This window comes from Paramormyrops kingsleyae, chromosome 16 (genome assembly GCF_048594095.1).
Source record: "Paramormyrops kingsleyae isolate MSU_618 chromosome 16, PKINGS_0.4, whole genome shotgun sequence".
NCBI classification, from domain to species: domain Eukaryota; kingdom Metazoa; phylum Chordata; class Actinopteri; order Osteoglossiformes; family Mormyridae; genus Paramormyrops; species Paramormyrops kingsleyae.
Genome location: NC_132812.1, coordinates 25,625,576 through 25,647,615, shown reverse-complemented (window position 1 = coordinate 25,647,615; position 22,040 = coordinate 25,625,576). Strand labels below are relative to the sequence as shown.

The following is a 22,040-nucleotide window of genomic DNA, read 5'->3' as shown; positions in this document are numbered from 1 at the left end:
CACCTGCCCAGCTGCTCTGTCTACGCATGATCTGACTTTTTACAGTTTTAGACTCTTTTTGCATGATGTGGATTTTTAAGACTCTTTTTTTTTAGTTTTCACTCCACTTTTCTGAGGGTTCATAAAAGTCGCAGTCAGTGAAGGTCAACAGGAATTAGTATTATGGCTGCCAGAGCGTGGACGTAAATGCGTGTTTATGGCCCTCATTCGCGCTAACGGTGCTGCGGGTGACATCGCAGGCTCACTCGAGCTGAGAGAACGGCAAAGGGCAGCCCGGCGCACGACAGCGCCTTCCTCCTGAGCTCGCCTTCTCTCTCCGGGAGCGATGAGGTCGTCGCTGGGGCTGCTTGGGATATGACTCTAGGCTGTGAAGTCACGTCTGCCCCCACCCCAACTCTGTTATCTGTCGCTTGGAGGGGAGTAGGATATCGGGGTCCTGCACTGCCTGTTCCATTCCGCAACGTGGTTGTAAACAGCAGTGGTTCATCCATCCATCTTCCAACTCTTTATCCTACAAAGGGTCACAGGGGCCTGGAGTCTATCCCAGGCAGCGCAGTGTAAGGTCAGACGAAGGGGCACACATGCTCACACACTATGGGCAATTCAGAGATGTCAGGTCACCCAACTGCTGTGTTAGTCCAGTGGTCTCCAACCTTTTTTACAGTGAGAGCTATTTTAACAAGGAAAATAATTCGTGGAGCTACCAAATCGCTGCAGTATCTTTTGCCAAACAAAGGGGGTCCCTCTCAGTAGATTTTGCTCTCAGGGGGCTTTCAGTTGAGTTTTTGTACAGTTGGGTGGTGGATGGAGGGGGGGGTGGCAGAACATGGTAGACAGACTGGTCTGGTAGGTCACGATCGACTGGGAATGTCTTGGCAGGGCGACCACTGCTTTAGACCCATATGAAACGGGGAGATCAGACCCTACACACACAGAGCAGGGGCGGGGTTCGAATTCCCAGCAGCAGTTAAACAACACTGCATGCTGAGGTCTTATTGAGGATGTTCACATACAGATTGCGTTGCATAGAACCTCACACTTCCCAAGTAAGAGATGCGTCCCGATCAAAAATTAATTCTCTTCAAAAACCTCAATATTGCATCTGAGCCCATGTGGCTTGCCAAGTGTGCAAAGGCGAAGACTCAGCCACACCTCGGGGTTCCTCGCTTTGACTTGATTGATTTACTAAATTTAATTTAATCTTTAATCTTAAAGTGACAGTGCGCCATCCTGGACCTGCAGAGTATACCTTGCTAAGCACAGCAGGATCCTATCTGAGGCCTCTGAGTGGCTTGTTGTGTCCTTGGGGGGAACTGTGATTGGTCCCAAGCACAAAGGCAGAGAAATCATTCATTTTTCTTTGAACCAAGTCAGTTAATTTCAATTTTTATATATTTTATATATTGAACTTTGCCTAAGGCATCATCCAGTGACATCGTTGCAAGTAAACTTGAACGGAACTGAAATGAGCAATAATACTAGCAATATAAACAAAGAAGAGAAAGAAAATTTCACTATGGGGAAAAAAATAGAGGACAAGGGAACAAAATTTATGGCAGGTATGGGAAGGGGGGGGTCCCATCGCGTGAGACTGAACCTCGTACATCAAGTAACGGCCCTTGGGTGATCTTCAGCTAGAAATTGGTTTCAGCCTGAGCCTCCAAGTGACCATGATGTCATAGTCAAACACCGAGTGGAGAATCCAGCAGGCCAGGGATCCTCGGCTCTGGGTTAGACCCTCCCCCAGCCCACCACAGGCCTGTAAACAAGAGGGTAGGCCAGCACTGCGACCTGCGGCCCATCTGCTGCACATGGACCCAGCCCCCCTCTCGTGGCAGGGGGCTGTTACATCCTCTCCCGCCCCGGATTTTCCTTGCGGTCGGTGCCGCCGTGGCCAGCAGCAGATGGTGAAGGTGGGGGTGGGGGGGCGACAAGGAGTCGGGCCAAGGCAGAGACGTCAGTTAGCCTAATTCCTGCGGCCGCCAGTGGGACACCACGTGGCACGGCACCAGCCAGCCCGTCAAACACGCCTCGCGGCAGCACGTAACGGCATTGCCAAACAAAAACGCCAACAAACAGAAGCGACAGTGCGCTGCGGCGCTGCCAGAACGGTCGCAGCCGAGGGGACCTTCCTCCGCCTCGGCAAGATGCGGCTCGGATCACACAGGGCAAGGCGGGAGCCTTTCCGGGCACGGAGGGAGCTGGTAAACAGGCAGCCAGTGTAAACCACCAGTCAGCTACTGCTTAGAGCCATTGCTACTAGCTGTTAACGGGTGATAAATACCAAAGGCTCTGCTGAAGTACATTATTAATCAATATTTTAAATCAAAATTTCCAACTACTCAGGTGCATAAAATTCTTGGCTTCTGTTCATCACAGATTGCTTTTGCTCTTTTATACAGCTAGATATCTTGCTGGAGGTCCAACAGGAAAGCCTAATATGACGTGAATGGGCACCCTTCAGGTGTTGTGCTCATGGTCTTGACCACCGCCGCCCCCACATGCTAACGCTATCCTCCCCGCCTCCCCCACATGCTAACGCTATCCTCCCCGCCGCCCCCACATGCTAACGCTATCCTCCCCCCTCCCCCACAGGCCTGCGATGTCACAGATCCTGCAACGGCCGCTGCTGGGGCCCCCGCGAGGACCAGTGCCAGAGCTGTGAGTTCACATGGGGGGTCTCCCCTGCTTGCCGACCACGGTGCCTCACCTCGGGCCTCCGTCGAGACGAGACCGAGTCACAGTTTCACTCCTACACACCTGTGCACGGAAAGAACTGTGACCGGAAGAATTACGTGAGGGATTCAAACAAAGAATTTAATCTGCGTTGCTTCAGAGATAAAGCAAAATCAGAATATATTAGTATACAGCAGTAATCTACTGTATAGAAGTGCCTTTGCATAAAAGTGCCTGCGAAACCAATAAGTAAGAGTTACTATAGAAGACAACTCCAGACGTCTGCAGGTGGGAGGTGACTACAAAGCCTAACCCTCAATGATCAGTCGATCCTGGTGGACCTCCTCATCTCCTCCCACGTGGGAGGTAATTACTCTTCAGCGGGAACAGAAGTCTCTCTCCATGCTCTGATCCGTATTGCTCAGTGCGTTATTAAGGCCTACCTGACGGACTTGCGGCCTGCGCTGTAGATTTCCCAGTATGCCGCAGTGTCAGTCCCTCTGCTGGCAGCCACTTGGAGAGGGTTCTGATTGGCCCATCAGACAGTGTGAAAGTTTAAGTAGCGGAGACAGCAGCAGTACAAGCAGGGCCATAGGCAGGGGCTACACCCTGGATGGGATGCCGGTCCATTGTCAGACGCATGCACACAATCACACACTTCAGGCAATTTAGAAGCATCACTTTTCCAAGGTTGACCCTTCTTAATATCAGAGCGAATTCCCTGAGCCACAGTTACGTGGAGGTTCTCTGCCTCCCGCCTGGAGTTAATTTGTTGCTCTGCCCCATACCGTCTTTTCTCTGACTTTCAAGAAGAACTTTAGAAGAAAACAACATGAAGCCTCTGCTGTGCAATGCCGTCCCGCCGCCATAGATCAGAGAGTGTGACGCTGGGAGTAGACTCCTCATATGGCGTTCACCCAGGGTGTTCAGCTCAGCGAGGGCGTCTGTCACCGGGTCAGAAGCCCTCGACTGCTGTGCTCACTCACACATGCTCACACGTGCACCAAATATGGCATATTTCATAAAAAAAAACAGGTTGTGCCCTCATTAGGGTTTTTGAAACATCAGGTCAGGAAAATTCTTACAGGGATCTCTTGATTTTGTCAACATGCCAGAGTTTCCAAATGATTTAAATTTTTCACAAAAAATTTTGTGAACTTTTCAGACATTTTCACACACATGCTAGTAACCTAGACCTAGGACCTAGTAACCTCATAGCTGTCAATGGAGAGAGATACTCATCAGACTGAGACACCAAGTTACATGGATGAGTTAATAAACAGGTAACCTCCATTCATCAGGGGATAATTAATCTCCTTTACTATCGCTTTTGTTTAGCTTTTAGATGTTCGACACACTTTACAAGACTGATGATTGTGTTATTGTGGAAATCACTAATAGGAAACACATCAGCATTATGTAGTCCTCTGGCAAGGTAATTTGTGTGATAAAATGGCTTTTCTAAGAAGGCCATTTCATTTTAATGGACAATAATGGAATTTTTTTGACGTTCTGTAGACCGTCAGGCTCCGGCCTTATGGCCGCAGGTTTATTGTGAATGAATCAGCCTGAAAGAACTGAGCTTTACCAAAAAGTCCAGAACAACAACTACGGAAGTACCCCTTGTCCAGCTTTCTGAGAAGAAGTGTGGCATGTACTGTAACGTGGCAACTTCAGAGTGTCCCCTCGTTTGAAACTGCAGCCAGATAACGAAATCACTGTGCTTCACGAACACGGAGATTTAGAAATACACACTTAGACATAGATAAATACACATACACAGCAGACTAATACACAGAGACGCAAGGGTTTCGCACACCAGGGGCACATTTAGGATTATTTTAAGGTAGGGGGCTTGAGTGGGGCCATAATTCATACAGTGAAGCAGACACTCCACAAGCCAATCAGCTTTCAGACTGGGCCAGTGCCCCTATGGCCCCTCCCTTATATACTCCTCTGACACACACATGCAAATACACCTACTTAAACATATACGCGTGCATATGTAGTACACATATAAACACAGGTATTCTACACACATCCCCACATGCACACTCAAGTTCACGCAAACCCGTCACATACAAACACGTAACCATATGCATTCTGTCACGAGCAAACACACTCAATCAAGGCTGTCCCTGAGCCGGGCCTCTTCTCCACACGCACATCCTGAGCGCGGCGGTAGTGTGCATACCCACAGGCAAACACACGCTCTCTCTCTGCGCTGTTTGTACAGCACACCAAGATTACACTGGGGGAGCTTGTGCATAAACACCACGGTCACGTGACCCGAGACGGAGTGCGGAATCCGGCTCTCTCTCGCTCAGGCAGCGCGGGGAACGTCGGTTTTTTGCATATTGAAGCACAGAGATTCTGAGATGTGACCTTTGACCTGGGCTACAGACCTGCTGACCCTGTTATCTGCCCCACCCCCCCCATTGTCTCTGTCTCTCTCCCACAGTGACCAGGACGGTGTGTGCTGAGCAGTGCGATGGACGCTGTTTCGGACCCTACGTCAGCGACTGCTGTCACCGAGAGTGTGCTGGCGGCTGCTCCGGCCCCAAAGACACTGACTGCTTTGTGTGTAACCCCCCCCCAACCCCCCCCCCCCCCCCCCGATCGGCTTCGTCATCACTTAGCAACCACACCTCTACCATGTTTTAAATATCCGCTACCGTCCAATACCTTATTCATCCCTGATTCCATCTCAGAATAAGAATTGCTCATGTTCCTTAAGAGTACAAGATATAAGTCAGGTGTATGGTCTCAATACAAATCTACAGGCAGCCCCTACTCTGGATACATTATCCATACCCTGTTCTCAAGTCAAGCCCATCCACCATTGTATCTTCATGAGCATTCAGGGTATGTGTTGGAATAACATCCGCTGTGTGTTTATTCAGGAAATGATTTCTAGAATCTTCTAAGGCTTCCTTCCAGAGCTGTGTCTATTTTGATTGTAGTTTCTTTTCTGGAATCTCCATCATGCTCTGAAACGCAGATATACGTTATTCTAGTGTGTCTCCCGCCCCAAAGCACCAAATCACCCCTGAGGTTTCCTGCCCAGTCAAAGAAACTCACTGCTCTACGAGAGGCAGCTCTATGTCCCTAATACAAAGAGTGCCTCCTCATCTTCTCTCCATCCACAGGCCTGCACCAACTTCAACGACAGCGGAGCTTGCGTCACCCAGTGCCCGCAGCCCTTTGTCTACAACCCCACCACCTTCCAGCTGGAGCACAACCCAAAGGCCAAGTACACCTACGGGGCCTTCTGTGTGAAGAAATGCCCACGTAAGGGCAGCCGTGGGGGGGGGCCACGGGGGCCGCAAACACACTGCGGGGCACCGGAGGGCTTCCTAAGCTCACAGGATCTGAGCCTCGGAGACTCCAGCCCTCTGGCTGCGGGTTACCACAGCGAGAGGAGACGAGAGAAAAAATTAGGGAGCTTTATGAGTCAAGGTTTACAGAAGCATTTATGTAGTGTGCACAAAGCTAGCCTAGCCTTGACTGTACCCTTGGGAAGACGTGCAGTGACTGGAATGCATGGGCACTCTGGCTTTATAGCTTCTTGTTGTTGGTAGGCTGATGTAGGGTAATAAAATGGCATGAACCCCCCCCCCCCCCCCCCCCCCCCCTCCACAGTTATTTGGCTTATTACGGCATTTCTAGGATGTTTGGTATTATTATCAGAGGATGCAGAGAGGCAGCAAGCAGATTAGTGATTAAGAAACTGTATAAAATCGTTTTTGCTTTTTTTGGGTGCATACTTGGAATAATTATAATCATAACAATGGTGTTTGTGCTATAAATCTGAAGTGCCATTCAAAGAAGGGTTAATTGCATGCCACAATTAAAGCCCATTATACAACACTTAGCACAGAGTGCGTCAACACGAGTGTGGGTCAAGTACTGCAAGGCTGGATTGGGCAGCGAATGGAGTTATGTGACAGTGGGGATGGGTGGGGAGGGGGGTAATGAAGAGCACAGCTGGTTTGCCATGGGCACAGGAGGAAGATGCGGAAATGGGGTGGGGAGTTCAGATCCAGATCCAGAGTGTAAAAGTCCAGACCAAGATATTGTTTCACCCAGCCAGCTGAGTACTTTGTGACTGTGACTCTTTATACTCAACTGGCTTGGGTGACACAAAATCACGGTCTGGATTTTTACCTTCTGGACCTGAACTACCCACCCATGGCAATGGTCTACTGTAGGGTATAGGTCGGAGCTTGGGTGTTGGAAATAAAGCAGAAGCCGGTCTTTTGTGATGGACCAAAATGCACTGGGGGGGTACATGAATTGGCTGGTCAGCTGACCCCCCCCCACCTCGGTCTTATAGCTACTTATCACAGTCTCATGGCTACAGCCATTGTCACAGGTCACGGACAACTAGTCACAGGTAATTGAAGCAATACAGCTGATGCTCAAGTCGGGTTGTAAAACCGAGGGCAGGATTAGACGGCCAGGAAAGTTCCGGAGACGAGGTGCAGTAGAGCAGAGCGAGCACTCAGTCACCCGTGGTCCGAGGGCCTGCGGTCAGTACGGCTCCGAGGAGCTCCGTGGCTTATTATGGCCGACGGATTTGTCACACCGCCGTCCGCCGCTACAGAATCCGGTATGATTAATCCCGAAGAAATCTGGGAGGAGACAGAAAACCGGCGAGGGAAGTCGGGACCCAGAGACACCTGGGCCGACATCTAAGCTTCCCAGATCTGGTGACCTGCGGCATCAATACATACGAGCCGAATACAGTCTCACCATAACGAATGCCGGACAGAACAAAGTGTTTCCAGGCCTAACCGTGGTGACTCACTAATTGATACATTAGCATAACGTATAAAACTTTTCGAGTATTTACAAATCACACATTTCTCAGAATCCCTGATCAACATCAAGCAGGATAATACAAGATAAAGTAATTACATGTTTGACATTTACAAATGGGATTTAAAAAAATCCCATTATGACAGTGGCTAGTTATTTGCTACACAATTGCAGGGTTGTACTATAAAATGCTGTCAGTCAGTTTGGTAAAACTCAGACCCCATGTGAAAAATGATCTGTAATTACCCTATGCGAATCAAAGTACAAATCATGTATTTTTTATGGTTGTGGTTACTTTTTTATGTATTATGCGTGGTCATTGCAAATTCAATGCATTTTTCTTAAAGCATTAACAACTTTGTAGAAAATAAACAAAGAGCATGCATTTTCATTACATTTCGCATAGTAGTCAAATAAAAATTGATATGCATGCAGCTTTGGCCACAAAGCCAAGCTGAAATCAATGTATCGGAAGTTCACTTTGTTCCTCTGTGGCATCGCTGGCAGAGATTCCCTGAAAGCCTTTCGGAGGGAGCCGAGCATTCCCCATAATCCCATTTTCCCATTTTTATTGCCTGTTCCAGACAACTTTGTGGTGGACCACAGCTCGTGCGTTCGTGCCTGTCCTAGCAACAAGATGGAGGTAGAGGAGAATCGCATTAAGATGTGCATCCCATGCACAGACATCTGCCCCAAAGGTGCGTCCACTCCCTAAACCCCTGAGCCCCCACCCCACCTCCGCAGCCCTGGGACTCCTTTGCTTTCCTGAGAATCGTGATCCCTTTCAGCTGCCACCCCCTTGTTGCTGAGTACCTTCCTTCCATTTTTATTTAGCTTCCCCCTGCAGCGAATTCAACGCCCCGTGTCACGTGTTACAGTGGCTGAATCCGCTGTCAGTTCCTGGGTCACACGCTCGGCTGGTAAAAGCCATAAAATGCATATCATCCATGTTCTCTGGGAGACAAACGCTTTTGAAATGATGCAATTCTTCGGATGTTTATGAAACTTTGTGCCGCTGGACCAGAACTGACCTTTCTCAGGGGCGCACATTGGACCACTGGTTTTTAACTAGTTTCACTGTAGCTGTGTTAACTAGTCAGCATAGACTTTCAGGAAATGGGATTGTACTGTAACTTAAAGGTTACCCTACCATTGCATCTTTGAGTCAGGTCCTTCGGTAAAATACCCAGCTCTGCTAAAAGCTAACGTGTGTGGGGGGGGGTGGGGGTTTTCCCAGCTTGTGACGGCATTGGCACTGCCAGCCTGCAGACGGCACAGACCGTCGACTCCAGCAACATCGACAAGTTCGTCAACTGCACCAAGATCAACGGCAACCTGGTCTTCCTCATCACCGGCATCAAGGGGTGGGTCTTCCTGTCCGCTCTGGGTCTTTTATTTCCCAGGCATTGTGCGATGATCAGAGATACTGCTGCTCTTACAGGCGTCTAGAGAAACCTCATTACAACCTGTTACGTGTCTCTTTACAGCAATTTGTCAGGCAGCCTTGGGTTTCGATTAGCCCTGCCAATCACGGGCAGGAAATACAGTGACAGCAGGAGTGAGAGAGACGGACCGAGCTGGGAGGCGTATTGTAAATGGTGGTGGGGTAGGGGGGGGGCTGTGCTGAGTCAGGCTAAGGACACCGACAGACAGCGGGGGACTTTGTATGAGTCCATAAAACAGTTACAGACACTCTGGCCAGATGCATGCAGAAACACACACGCTTACATTTACGCATATGCATTGCACACACCCACACAGTGACATCACAGACAGCCCTGTGTGAAAATGCACATTAAGTGAAATACTGAACCAAAGACTGGGATTGGCAATTGGGATTGATGCGTTTTTGGGGTTGAATGTGTTACAGAGTGTGGCTGAAAGCATTACTATCCCTGACCTGTCAAATCTAAGCATGTAAAAGATTATTTTATGTAACAATAGAATTCTGGGGTGTCCTAATACATTAATGTGACCTGTCTATGGGTAAGATCATGGGGAGGTTGGCATTAAGCGTGACGTGTCTTCTCTGGCCAGGAGGAGGTGGGGGTTCAGTGGACTGACGTCTCAAATCCTTTCTTTTTTCACCACCACCCTCCACCCCCACCCTACCTCCATCAAACTCCCCACTGCTTAGGGATGTGTATCATGGGATCGAGGCACTGGACCCCGAGAAACTGGGGGTATTCCGCACAGTCCGGAGATTACAGGTGAGCAGGAGATGAAGTTCTGGGGGGGGGGGGGGGGGGGGGGGCTGTACTCTGTTGAGGGGAGACACCCAGCAATTCACAGAAACCAGAAGTACGTCTCACTTCAAGGTTTTGTACTATTTGGAAAGGTTGTATTTAGCTAACAATGACGAAGCATTGAGCGTTCACCTCGTAAGAACCCCGGGGAATGATTATGTGCTGATGTATGGCAATCTGGCAGAGGTTTATAAGTGGAGGGGGGGGGGCACTTTTAAATCTCCTCTGGTGGGTTCGATCAACAGTAAATGCAACCCCCCCTCCTTGGCTTCCGGGGCGGTGTGGCGGGGGTTTTTGCTGCGTAATGTTTACAGTGATATACTGTACATTGTCCCCCGGGACTGGTATGAGGAGACATTCAGATACACATGTAAATTGAATTTGTGGCAGTTCTCGAGGAAGGAGAAGTATTCTACTAGCGGAGTGAAAGTTTTAGACTTTTAAGAGGTCAGCTCATAATGCCCTTCTCTCACATCCAACCATGATGACAGACAGGGGGCAGCAGAGAGTCACAGTACTAACCAGCTGTACACGTCACAGGGTTAGCATGGAAGACACTAATATTTTTTTCTTCAGAGTTTTTAGGAAAGTATAGCATTTATACATTTCAGAATTTAACAGGAATTCTCATTTGGTGTTCGCTTGCTGGCAGGACCAAGAAGGGCATTTTTGGGGCAAGTTGAGTAAAAGTAGCCAAGGTAGAAGCACATCAGGGTGTTAGAGGCATCTGAGCATGTGTGAGCCTGTGGGCAGGGTGGAGGTCATCACCGAGAATTTCAGATGATCTTCTGTCAGGTTGATTTATTTAGGAGATCCTTCCATTCCACAGCAGTTAGGGTACAGGAGCATTTTGGCCCCATTAGGAAGGTTACCATTCCTCATGTGGAAAACGTGCAAATAAAATAAACAAGTAAGCATGTAAAACTGTCTCCAGGCCTGGCAGTGACTATGCATCTCAGCAGATTAGTCAGAATTTCAATTAGTGTCAGTGGATGCAAAGCCGGCCTGAATCTCCACGATGGGGAGGAAGCCGTAAGGGCAGACAGGCTGCCGCAGGGGGAGAGCCACACAGCTGACACGTTAATGCCCACATTCTTACAAGGCTTCATCCTTCAAGATCAGCACTACTGCGATCACATTTTTGGGTTGTTGTAGGAAACCATAGCCGATCGCAGTCAATTCGAGTACGTAGCCAAAGTGTATCTCCGCCAGTGTCAGAAAACACGCAGACTATTTCAGTGTGGATGTCACACTTCATTCACACGCCATTTATTCTCCGCTTCTGGGACTCCCCGCTGCCTTGTGATACTTAACAATTTACTCATTTAGACTTTTAAATTATCTATGGATGTGTTGTTAACTATTTATAATTGAGGCGCACATATTCTCATTAGAAGAGTACTGTGGTGATTGGGCAGATACTCTCAGCTGCCTGTGTCTCATGTCTCTGTTTTTTCCCACCTGCTCCCCCACCATCACATTCTTAGGGTTCCTAAACATCCAGTCCTGGCCAGAGAACATCACAGACCTCAGCGTCTTCTCCAACCTGGTCACCATAGGCGGCAGGGCACTATACAGGTATGCCACGCTGGCCATCTGCTGGATCTCCCAGTGTCCCCCTTCCTCTATACTGGTTATCCAAGGTTGAGAAAAAGCTTTTAAGTATTTTTTTCCCCTGCTTTGAGGGAAAGTCCTCGTCTGGTTCAGCGGGTGTGAGTGGGTTTTGGAGGGAAAGGCAGGCTGGTAGACTGGAGCGTTGCCGTGACAGCTGGCCAGTATCTGGGACGGGACATCACAGCACGTCCGTTCTGGCCTGGGGTCTGAGGCGTGAGAACGCCCAGCATCGGTGGTGTTCCAGCGTCTGTGAACCGCCGGCAAGGCCTCCTCAAGCCCACGCCGGAATCTCAGCCGGCGTGCCAATTACGGCCCGTCACACGAACGCAAGCGCGGCACGGCGCCCCTGTCAGAGCGGCAGAGCGAGAGCGAGAAAGAGAGCAGTGTTTCCTGTCTCTCTTCACCACTGGAGAGCATCCTACTTAATGACAAGAGTCCTGTTGTACATTCTGCCCTTTCTGTGGCTCTGTTACGGGCAGTTTAAAGGGGGCTTTTGATGCTGTGTAAAGCATGTGTTAGCCTGATTGGAGTGCCATTCTGATCTAACATTTTTGCATTAGCAGATTGTGCCTTATGCTTTACACAAAGGGTGTCGTGCGACTCCGGTTTGTATTCTGGCCCCCCACCCGTGGGGCGACGGTCAAGGCCATGCCTTCGTGGCCGGATGGTCTCCGCCTCAGCTCTCAGGAAGACACTGCTCTCTTGAAATGGTTTCTGAAACCGCATGCTCTGGTTAAAAATGTCAAATGTTAAATATTAATAAGTGACACCTTTAACTGTAGTCGGCTATCTTTGCTTATGTTAAGTATGCAGGTGATGAGGGTGGTTTACAAGTATTTTCGCCTCCTGCCCCTCATTATGGTCTGTCTGTCCCACCCCCCCAGCGGCATCTCCCTGCTGATCCTCAAGCAGCCGTGGATCTCCTCCCTCCGGCTGCAGTCCCTGGGCGAGATCAGCGCCGGAAATGTCTACATCACCAACAACAGTCGCCTCTGCTACTACAACACGGTCAACTGGACCCGCCTCTTCCGCACCCCCACCCAAAAGGCTATGATCCGCAACAACCGTGAGCCCAGGGCCTGCAGTGAGTACTCACCTCCCCCCCCCCCACATTTCCCATCGCACCCCCAACTGGCATAAAAGAGCATAAGTCTTTAAGGCAAGGAATCCTTCCCCAGAAGAGTAAGCTAATCTGACCTAAAAGGCTCCATTAAAATGTCCAGCTTTATAAACAGTAAAATCCGTTTCTGCTAAGCGATTAAATATAAATGCCAGATGTGTTAGCATCTTCCCTCCTCATTTTAGCCGCAGAAGTGCACTGGTGTATCTTTTTTCTCGTCTTTGATGGTCCTACTCGTAGCATCTTTAGCCTAGCAATCCCCCACTGCTCTCCCCAGAAACACTAACTGCAAATAGTTGTCTTTTTATTTTCGTCTTTTCCCTCAAATGTGGTGCTTCTGTGTCAGAACACAGCTACTGCGTAAAGCCGCGCGGGCGTTAACCGTGAGCGGCAGCGTTTGCGTGGAGCGAGACCCTGTTCTCCAGTCTGCAGTACGTTACTGCGAAGTGTAAAAGTCATTAGAGATACGATGCAGCCTGATGTAGCGGAGAGGTGAAGGCCGCCTCTGGCCTTCCTGATGTGACACGAGCCAGCAGGTGCTCTGTAGGGTGTGATTTACAAACCAACCCCGTTTTCAAATCTGCTTCTCTGGTTTCCATATGTCCCATTTTGTTTGCCTGAGAGACCCATACACACATGTATGTGTACTATACACTACATATATGTGTGTGTGTGTGTGTGTGTGTGTGTGTGTGTGCTATGTTTGTCCCCCACAATGTTATAAAAACCTGATATTTTGAGGTTGTGGGGACCATTTTTCAGGTCCCCACAAAAATCTGTGAATGCAGTCAAAAAACTAAAAATGCCAAAATTCTCGTATTTTGTTTGATTACTTATTGTTAAGGTTAGGGCTGGGTAGGGGTTAGAGTTTTCCCTCTAGAAGTGAATGGAGAGTCCCCACAAAGATATAATTACAAACCTGTGTGTGTGTGTGTGTGTGAGCGAGAGCAAGAGAGAGAGAGAGAGAGAGCAGGAGCAATTGTACAATTTGACCCTTAGCAGGGTTACCACTATCAATCTGAAGAAATACAGGAAAACTCCATATTTCAGGAGGGCTGAGACCAAGGGGGCCTAAATAGGGCCGACAGTCATCTATGGGTGAAAACAAGTTTTGGGCTCAGTATGCTGTGTTATACCATTACTTTGCCGGTGACATGATTTGAACCCACAACCTTTTAGACATGGGTCCAGACCCCTCTCTGAGCTTAAGGTTTTCTTGCAGAGTTTATATTTCGGTACATCAGTCTGTGCTGGTTCTGCAGTCTCAGTCTGCTTCAGGGTGTATATGCCTCCACTCCCCCCCCCACCTTCTGAGCACGACACAGACACGCCTCGCTCTCCGACTGGCACCGGCTGACTCCACGATGCAGGTGACTGGGCCATGGAATGCGTCCAAACCTTTCGCGTGTGTCGCTGTGTCTGGCTGTGCCGAGCTGGGCCAGTCTGGAAACAGCTGTTGGGAGAGGGGGGAGGGATTCACCGCGGTGTGAGGATCATTACCACACCCCAGCAGAGACCATGACCATTGGAGATTTGGTGGAAAAGTTTCATCTCTCTTGCGGCTTAAACTGGATACTGAGGATGCCGCTGTAGCTTGTGGACCCTTTTGTGTTATAAATTGAGAGAAGGATTGCCCTCAAGTAATCCTGCTACTCATGCAGACAGATAACCGAATCAATTAAGGCAGTGAGCGAGAAAGCCAGGCTGTAGGAGCAGGTCACAGAGTCTTCAGTCAGGTTCACAGCCTGACTGTCTCCTCCAGTGCCGAGAATTACGGGAGAGAGTCTCCCGCAGGTGTTCCTAATGGGCTCCAGCAACATGTTTTCAAGCCCACTCTGTTTTTTGTCCTTTTTCTCTATTTATCGAGCAGATCATTACCATCTCTTTAACATCCCGAGCCCACACTCACGCTGACTCTGACGTCAGCCGAGCCCGTGTTGGGTTTACAGCTGCGTTTCAGACTTTGAAGTCGTCTATGTTTTTGATCTCACTGCATTGTTGTCCCGCGGGAGTTCCAGGTGGGACAACTGTTGTACCCTTGAGCGAAGGTAATTACTGCAGTAACTCATAAATTGCAGAGCTGCATGTATTATACCTTGGAAATGGGGGTTTTACATCACCATGAGTAGTGTGCTACTGGAGTGTTTAGAGAATTGGAACAAGCCCAGTAAATCAAACTATATTTAATATAAGGCACTTCTGAAATCACAATATCACGATTTTCCACAAAAGGCAAAAACTTGGAACAATATATGCTTATTATCAGGGTGGCCAATCTCATCCAGAAAGTGCTGTTGGCTATGCAGGCTATGCTGCAACTACCTAATTAGATTACTAATTAGAGGACTGATTGGCTGAAGAGTCCTCACAGCTGACCTAAAGGTTATCCCAAAGTCCTGCATACACACTGGCCCTTTGCGGATAAGATTACCCCCCCCCCACACACACACACACACACACACTTATAAATAACTTATAAATATATTTCCTGTGACCAGAATAAACAGTTGGATGTTGGATATCACACACCAAAACATTATGACCCCCCCCCCCAAAAAAGAAATGAATCTCATGTAAATGGTGTTTGTCAAGGTCCGGGATACGTTACACAGAAAGGCAGGCATTCCATCTTAGGAATATTGAGTTCAGGAGACAGACAGGGGTGAGAGGGGTAGACATTGGCAGTAATGGTACTACAGTAATACCATATTCTGTAGTAAGTTCTCCAGAAAATCCCCGCCCTCCCCGCCCCAGGCTCTGCTAATTTTATCATGAAATACCGGAAATACCATATACTGTGGTATAATGTTTGGATGGTACTAAAAATTAGGCACCGCTAGCCTAGTCCTGCCTTTGGAAGGCGGCACTGCGAATTGCCGAGCGGGGGTAGGGCGAGGCCACAGCAGGAAAAAGCAGCAAAAGCTGAATAAAGCTAAAGATAAAGGTAAAATTATGGTCTGTCCCATTACAAGGGATGAAGTAGCCTTCTAAATGTATAGTTATTACAGGGTAACTGTACAGCATTTTGCGTATATGTACACATAATACAAAATATATATTAAGGTCAGGTGATGGATCTTGGATCAAATCCCTGAAACAGTCTACAAAAATGATGAGAGCTTCCGTACAAAAAAAGACAGGAACAAAATAAGGCAATTTTGCTTCCCGCTGCATACAAGCTCTTGAAATGTTCATGTTTGAAAAATTGCCTGGAACTTCCTTGGTAAGAATCGGAGCTGCTGTATTGGTTGTATGGTTGGATGAGGAACAGTAGCTTAGCTGCGTATTGGCGAGAATCAAACACGATAGTCTGCACCTTTTCGTTCGCAATCAACCCTGGTTTTAATGAGCTGCCACGTTCACTGCTACTTTACGGTATCTTTTTTATTTCGGATTTATAAAGTGAAGTAGAAGCTCAGCCCAGAAGAAGTAGGTATTTTGGGTTAGCTCCGTTAGCCTTTTGATAAATGGCAGCCCTTTCGGTGCGTGTGATAATGAAACAGTTGCATTTATCTGCGATGGAATGACCCTGAAAGTGAGATTTTATGATCGGGCTCGATGCCGGGTGACATATGAATGCCTCGGCACAGTCTTTCAGATTCACTTTAAGGGAGCCCTGGGGATGCCGTTAATTTTGATTGAAGAGCAAAGTGACCCTTCTGTCCAGTTATTCTCCAGCCGGTGATGGATGCATTGGGATGACCTGTGTAACCAGACGCCCCTCTATGTCCCCACAGTCCTGGAACGCAAGGTGTGTGACCCGCTGTGCTCAGATGCAGGCTGCTGGGGCCCCGGGCCAGACCAGTGCCTGTCCTGCCGCTTCTTCAGCAGGGGGCGCTCCTGCGTGGAGTCCTGCAACCTCTATGACGGGTGAGTCCCGCCAGCCTCCCCTCCCCCGCAAGCCCTCTGCCGCACACGTGCGCTCTCACTTCGGTCGGCTGCCTTTGTCCGTTTTTTCCGGACGCCTCGAGTTTGGTAGTAGGGATTCCTGGCCTAAGGTGGGCCTCGGAGCAGCTTCACGGCGACACGTGCCTCTGTTGAAGGACGAGGGCCTTCAGTGTAGCTGACACAGTCCATCACCATCACGGGAACGTTCATCTCCTGCTCCGCCGCCTCAGAGGACGCTGTGCTTTCCTAAGCAGCCCTCCCCAGCTGCATCGAAGTCGACGCGCCGCTGTCTTTATGCATTTCGGCGCAGACATTTATAATGCTGGATTGTAGGTTTTCCATTTCAGAGCACATCTATCCCTAGGATTTCATTTTCAGACCTGTCCAGTAGCAGGCTGGGATGTAATCAGTTTAAAAGATCCTTTTTAGAAATCATCCTGCATCAGACTGTAAGAATGTAAAATTTACATAAAATTTTCTTATATGGGGTCTGGAAACCTTTTTTCTATATAAAGGTGAAGCCCTGCTCTGTTATGTATTATGTGAATTTTACATTAACACACACGCAAACACACACACACACCTCGCACAAACCTGTCAAATCGTGATCACACATGCAATTAGTGACCCATGTGAACAGCAAAAAGCCCGATTTGAACCCTGAATCTCAAACCCGCATTAAAGATGCCTGAAATCACACTGAAGTCCATGAAATGTACACTCCCTCCACCCCCTCCCCCCCCTACCTATCTGCATGTTTAAAAGGCTCATTTGGAGTCTGGTTTGAACCCTCTGAACCCGTGTCCTGCCCCTCCAGAACGGACCGGTGTCTCGGCCTGCCATGCCCCTGAGAGAGGTCATGAGGGTAACTGCTAATCGTCAGGACAAAACCCGCCCTGCCGGCTCAGCGGGGGCAGGGATACGCCAGGCGGAGAAGTGGAAATGCTTAATTAAACCCCCGCCACTCCACCCCCCCCCGCTGACGAGGCCGCGAGGGCCAAAATGGCCCAGTCACCTGGCACCAAACCGACCTCCACCGACTGACGGACCTCTGAAATAATTTTCTGCCCTATTTCTCGAAAAACAAAAATCATCCTTAATCACCTCTCGTGCCAGGGAAGATCACCCCCTTCGTGGGCTCCTAAGGGAAATTTTAATTTAGTTTGAAAGGCTTGGAGGAACAGCAGAAATGTAAGACCTGCTGGATCCATTAAATCCACAACATGCATTGGCTGATGCTGCCTTTGACGGACAGGCCCATTAACCCATAGGAGTTCGGGACGGGACTCCTTCGAATCCCGAATTGGAATTACCATAAATGAGACAAGGAAATTTCAAGCGATCGTTCCTGGTAAATTCCAGCAAAACACAGACACAAACCCACAATCTAAGGTGTACAAAGTAATTAAAGTCATGAATAATTCGCTAATCTTGTTACGATTGTCAGTGTCCTCCAGAAAACCCATACGACCCCCAAGGCCTCTCCTCTGAGTCGAGACTGAGCCCCAATTACTTCCGCCAGATGCCACCATCTTTGCAAATTGGGAGCATTCTGGGGACTGGCCCAGTGTATGGTTTCAAACCCAGGGGACGATACTGAACAATCCTTACCATGCAAAGCGCTGATCTGAACGCCTGACCTTCATGATGGAATGCCTCCCTTTTCTGGACAATCTGTGTCCTCAGTCTTTTCCATCTCCCCTCTTCTTTTGTTAAGATCTACACAGTCTGCTAATTTTCCAAGCGTTATGAGTCGGCTTTCGATCATGACGCTTCGCATGATGTAATGACGTGAGAAAAGGAACCACGGGGAGCCCCGGTGTTGCATTAACTATCAATCCGTGTCCCGTTTGCGCTCCTCCATGACTCCAACCTCCTTTGACACACTCAGCCCGATACCTGTTCCTGCGATAGAGTTTGTATCGACTTCCCCTCAGGCCTCCCGCTTTCCCCCAGTCATTTAAGTCCCCTGGAAAAACAACACAACACTCTCTCTCAAATCCCAGTTAACCAGGCCGTATGTTTGTCAATTAATTATGGCGCTATTAATTATTTAAGGCCTCTGTCATTCGCCTATTTGGAGTATTGACCCGGCTTGGGGCTTAACTTAATCGAATCGCTCCCCCCGGTCCCACCACGCCTGGCTAGCGCATAGCAGGGCTCCGGCCGCGTGTTAGGCATCAGCTGTGTTTGTCACTAATGGAACAACGAGCTGAGGCTAACACAATAGAGAGAATAATCTGGTAAGCGGAGGCTACGCGGGGCCCTGATGCGCACCCGGCCTGGGCCGGCCGACTGAGCATGTAAATCATCTCTTGCCCTATATGGAGAAACCCCCTCGACAAGCGCGAACCTATGAATTATTTATAGAGCCATTAGTTCAGATAGCTACACCCGTGTCATTTTTGCCAGGCGGGAATATACTGTAGCTGTTTTGATGCATCACGAACGTACAGACTGTAACAATGACACCTGTTGGTCATTATGGCCAATAAAGATGGAGAGCTGTCACCTGACATTCAGCCAATAGCATGGCAGGCACCTTCAGCCATAACGGTTTGCAATTAGAGTAGTGTTTTGACATATTCCTTCGTGCTCTCCATGAGAAACATGTACACACATGTATATACAGGTGAAAATACGTTTTGGGATTAGGGTCCAGTGCAGGGGCAATTCTAGGATGTTTTTAAGGTGCTGGGCTTAAGAGGGGCTGTAAGCTGGGGTCAGTGCCCCTGTAGCCCCGCCCCTTACAGGCTCCTGGCCCTCTGGAGAAGTTAGGGTTAAGGGGCTCACCACGAGGCCCAACTGTGGTATAAATATTCTAATGGTCAAAGGATTTCAACCCATAGATTTCCAGACATGGGCACAGTTCCCAGGCTAAAATAGCCTGCAAGGCAAGTCACTGATGTTCACAACCTTCTAAGTTGCAGTGGTTTAAAGCGCCAATGTTATTTCTTTGCTGTGTGGCCATCTCTGTATTTTCCAGTCCCCCTGCTGCCCCTCAGATGGGCCGCTGCAGACCCAGCCAGCCAAACCCGCTCACTCCGGGCTTGGAACCCTGACCAGTCGATAGGTTCCGAATCCACATGTCACCTTGTCTCTTGTTATCTCCGCAGGGATGTGCGTGAATTCGCCAATGGCTCAGTCTGCCTGGAATGCGACGCGCAGTGTGAGAAAGTGGACGACGGCCTACAGACCTGCCACGGACCGGTGAGGCCGCACGCCAGTTATCGACGAGAATTTATTGACATCTCTGTCTCACAAAAAGATTCCTCATGAAAGATTCCCCAGAAGAAAACTCCTGTGTACACTTGTCTCCACACACCTTCACATGCCGTAGAGGTTTGTTTATCTTTCAGCTCGTCGTGACTCGAGTATCCATGGTGGAACTGAGTCCTCCAAAGCCCACTAAATCCACTTCCTGGTTTAACCCAACTGGAACCAGTAAAGCAAACGAGGGGAAGTAGGTGAAGGCAGTGATTGTCTCACAACACACGATAACCGTACCCACGGTGGATTTCGAAGTCTGGTGTCTTCCATCATTACATTCAGATGCTCCACTCATATATTGCAGTTTATAAATAAAGCACAAATCGTTAAGTGCTAAGAGAAAGCAGCTTTGGACAGCAGACGACGCAATAATGCTCAATGACTTGACGTACTTCACTGTCTCAGTTAATGTGTAAACAGACCCTCCCATTTCATTACTGGCTCTCCAGGATTAGAACTGAAAGTTGGAATTCTGCTAGAAAACCGGGGAAAAATTGCACATTTGCATGCCCACCACAGGAATCAATGGCTCAGTGGGTCACATTGTTACCTCACACCTCTATGGCTGTGGGTTCCGATCCCACCTCCACTCTCTGTGTAGTTTGCATGTTCTTTCTGTGTCACATGAGTCTTCTCTTGCTTTGGTTAATTGGCAGTGGATAAGTTTCCTGTAGGGTATGATTGTGTGTGTGAGTGTCAACATGAGCTTCTATGTGTCATGTGATAAAATGGCATCTAAGTCACGGTGTAGTCCTAGCTTGTGCCCTGTACTACTGCATTGGCTCCAGGGCTCCTTCAACAGGATGGATGGATGGATGTTTTTCAGAAGTCAACCACTGGGTCGTTCAGCTTGCCATGTGTGCCTGATTGAGTTGTGTTCACTCTTTGCTCTCCCTGAGGTTAGCATGTAGATAAGCCTCGAATTGTTGACAGAGTTGGCTCTCTGGCTGGCGGATTCTCCCCTCCCGCCACCGTGGCAGTATCCACAAATGAAGTCAGAATTCCACCTGCCAGGCTGCGGCTCACAGATAGATCTGCCTGTGGTCGTCGCCTGTGTCTTTCATGGGGAGGGTTCCCCATCTGGGTTAGGGTGTTGTGATGGATCACCTTCAGTATAGACAGGGTGGAGGTGTGGGGAGGGGGGGGTGGGCTTTTCGCATGTGGAATGTCCCTGTGAACGTGCATCAGAAGCAGAGGTACAGGAACCTGCCTGGGGCGGGGGTTTGGGGGGGGCGCTTGATGGCACTTAGTCGAGGATTCCGGCCAAAGCGAGTGTGCTACTCGCTAGGCTTGGGTTTCGCTGGTTACTTGGCGCACGCGGCTCGGGTTGGGGTGGCGGGTGGGGACAGGTGTGAGCACATTTTTATTGGAGAAGATTAGCCAGAGCCGTGGCTGATTCTCTTGGCCCAACCATTGACAGCTTCTGGGCCGGATCTCCACAGAATCTCCGGCAGCACTTAGCCTGTAAGCTCCGGAAAGGCAGAGGCAGACTGAGTCTGCGGTCGCGGGTCCATGGGCAGGACGCCGCGGAGGACGTCCCCATGCCAGGCATTCGGTTCATCTCGTGCGTTTCAGCAAATGAGGCTGCTCCGTGCGAGAGCCGACACAAAGGTGCTCAGAGGAGGAATTATATCAGTATTCCACAATTTAGGAATTTCAATACTGTCACTGATGAAATGATTCTGTAAAGTTAGCCTGTCGGTTGATTGCCTTGCTGCATATTGGAAACGGATCCCGAACGGGTCACTGTCACCCCTCTATCAAATACGTCCCGTCTCTGTGCGACTCTTCCTGTCAACTTTTCCTGATTCCTGATACCTACACAAATTTCCTCCACAATCCTCAGTGGCCTGAAAACGTTTGTGGCTCTCTCAGTCTAGGTTATTAAATTGAATTATTTTAACAGAGCAAAATCCAAAGTATTCTAAGAACATAACATGCCTCTTTACTGAGGTGTGTCAAACCTATCTTTGTGAGATGTGACGCCTGTATAAATATCCTTAATGACATTTCCCAAATAGCTGGCCATAGACATTGTTACTGACCCTTTCCTCAGCGGCAAGGGCACACCGGCGGGGTCCTGTGGCACCGTGAAGGTCCTCTTGTCTGACAGAGTAGTTTTATTAATGTGGAAACGTTGTCCATTCTGACAGCCGCATAAAAGACCATCTTTCATCAGTCGCAGAGAAGGTAACTAACAGTGCTAGATGTGCCGGCCTCTATATCAAACCAGCTGCCAGGCCCTATTTCAGCGCAGGTTCTTTATTGTTCAAAGTCATTAGATACAGTGCCCATTCAGCGGAGGCGGAATGGCATGCGTAAAACACACTTTGACTGATGGCCAAATGGTGAAGCGGGCAGATAAACAAACATACGGATTCCCACAGACTCCGCATACACACATG

The 22,040-nt window shown here is 48.9% G+C and overlaps 1 protein-coding gene across 1 annotated transcript in view; it reads left to right on the top strand.

Annotated features, from left to right (window-relative positions):
- Positions 1 to 22,040, top strand: part of LOC111852228 (receptor tyrosine-protein kinase erbB-4-like) — a 229,173-nt gene that overhangs the window by 162,765 nt on the left and 44,368 nt on the right. Inside the window, exons 5-14 of the mRNA XM_072700352.1 lie at positions 2,596 to 2,661; positions 5,138 to 5,256; positions 5,826 to 5,967; positions 8,082 to 8,195; positions 8,735 to 8,861; positions 9,635 to 9,700; positions 11,223 to 11,321; positions 12,242 to 12,441; positions 16,215 to 16,347; positions 19,482 to 19,575. Of these exons, the coding sequence (XP_072556453.1) occupies positions 2,596 to 2,661; positions 5,138 to 5,256; positions 5,826 to 5,967; positions 8,082 to 8,195; positions 8,735 to 8,861; positions 9,635 to 9,700; positions 11,223 to 11,321; positions 12,242 to 12,441; positions 16,215 to 16,347; positions 19,482 to 19,575 (1,160 nt within the window). The remainder of the gene's footprint in view (positions 1 to 2,595; positions 2,662 to 5,137; positions 5,257 to 5,825; positions 5,968 to 8,081; positions 8,196 to 8,734; positions 8,862 to 9,634; positions 9,701 to 11,222; positions 11,322 to 12,241; positions 12,442 to 16,214; positions 16,348 to 19,481; positions 19,576 to 22,040) is intronic.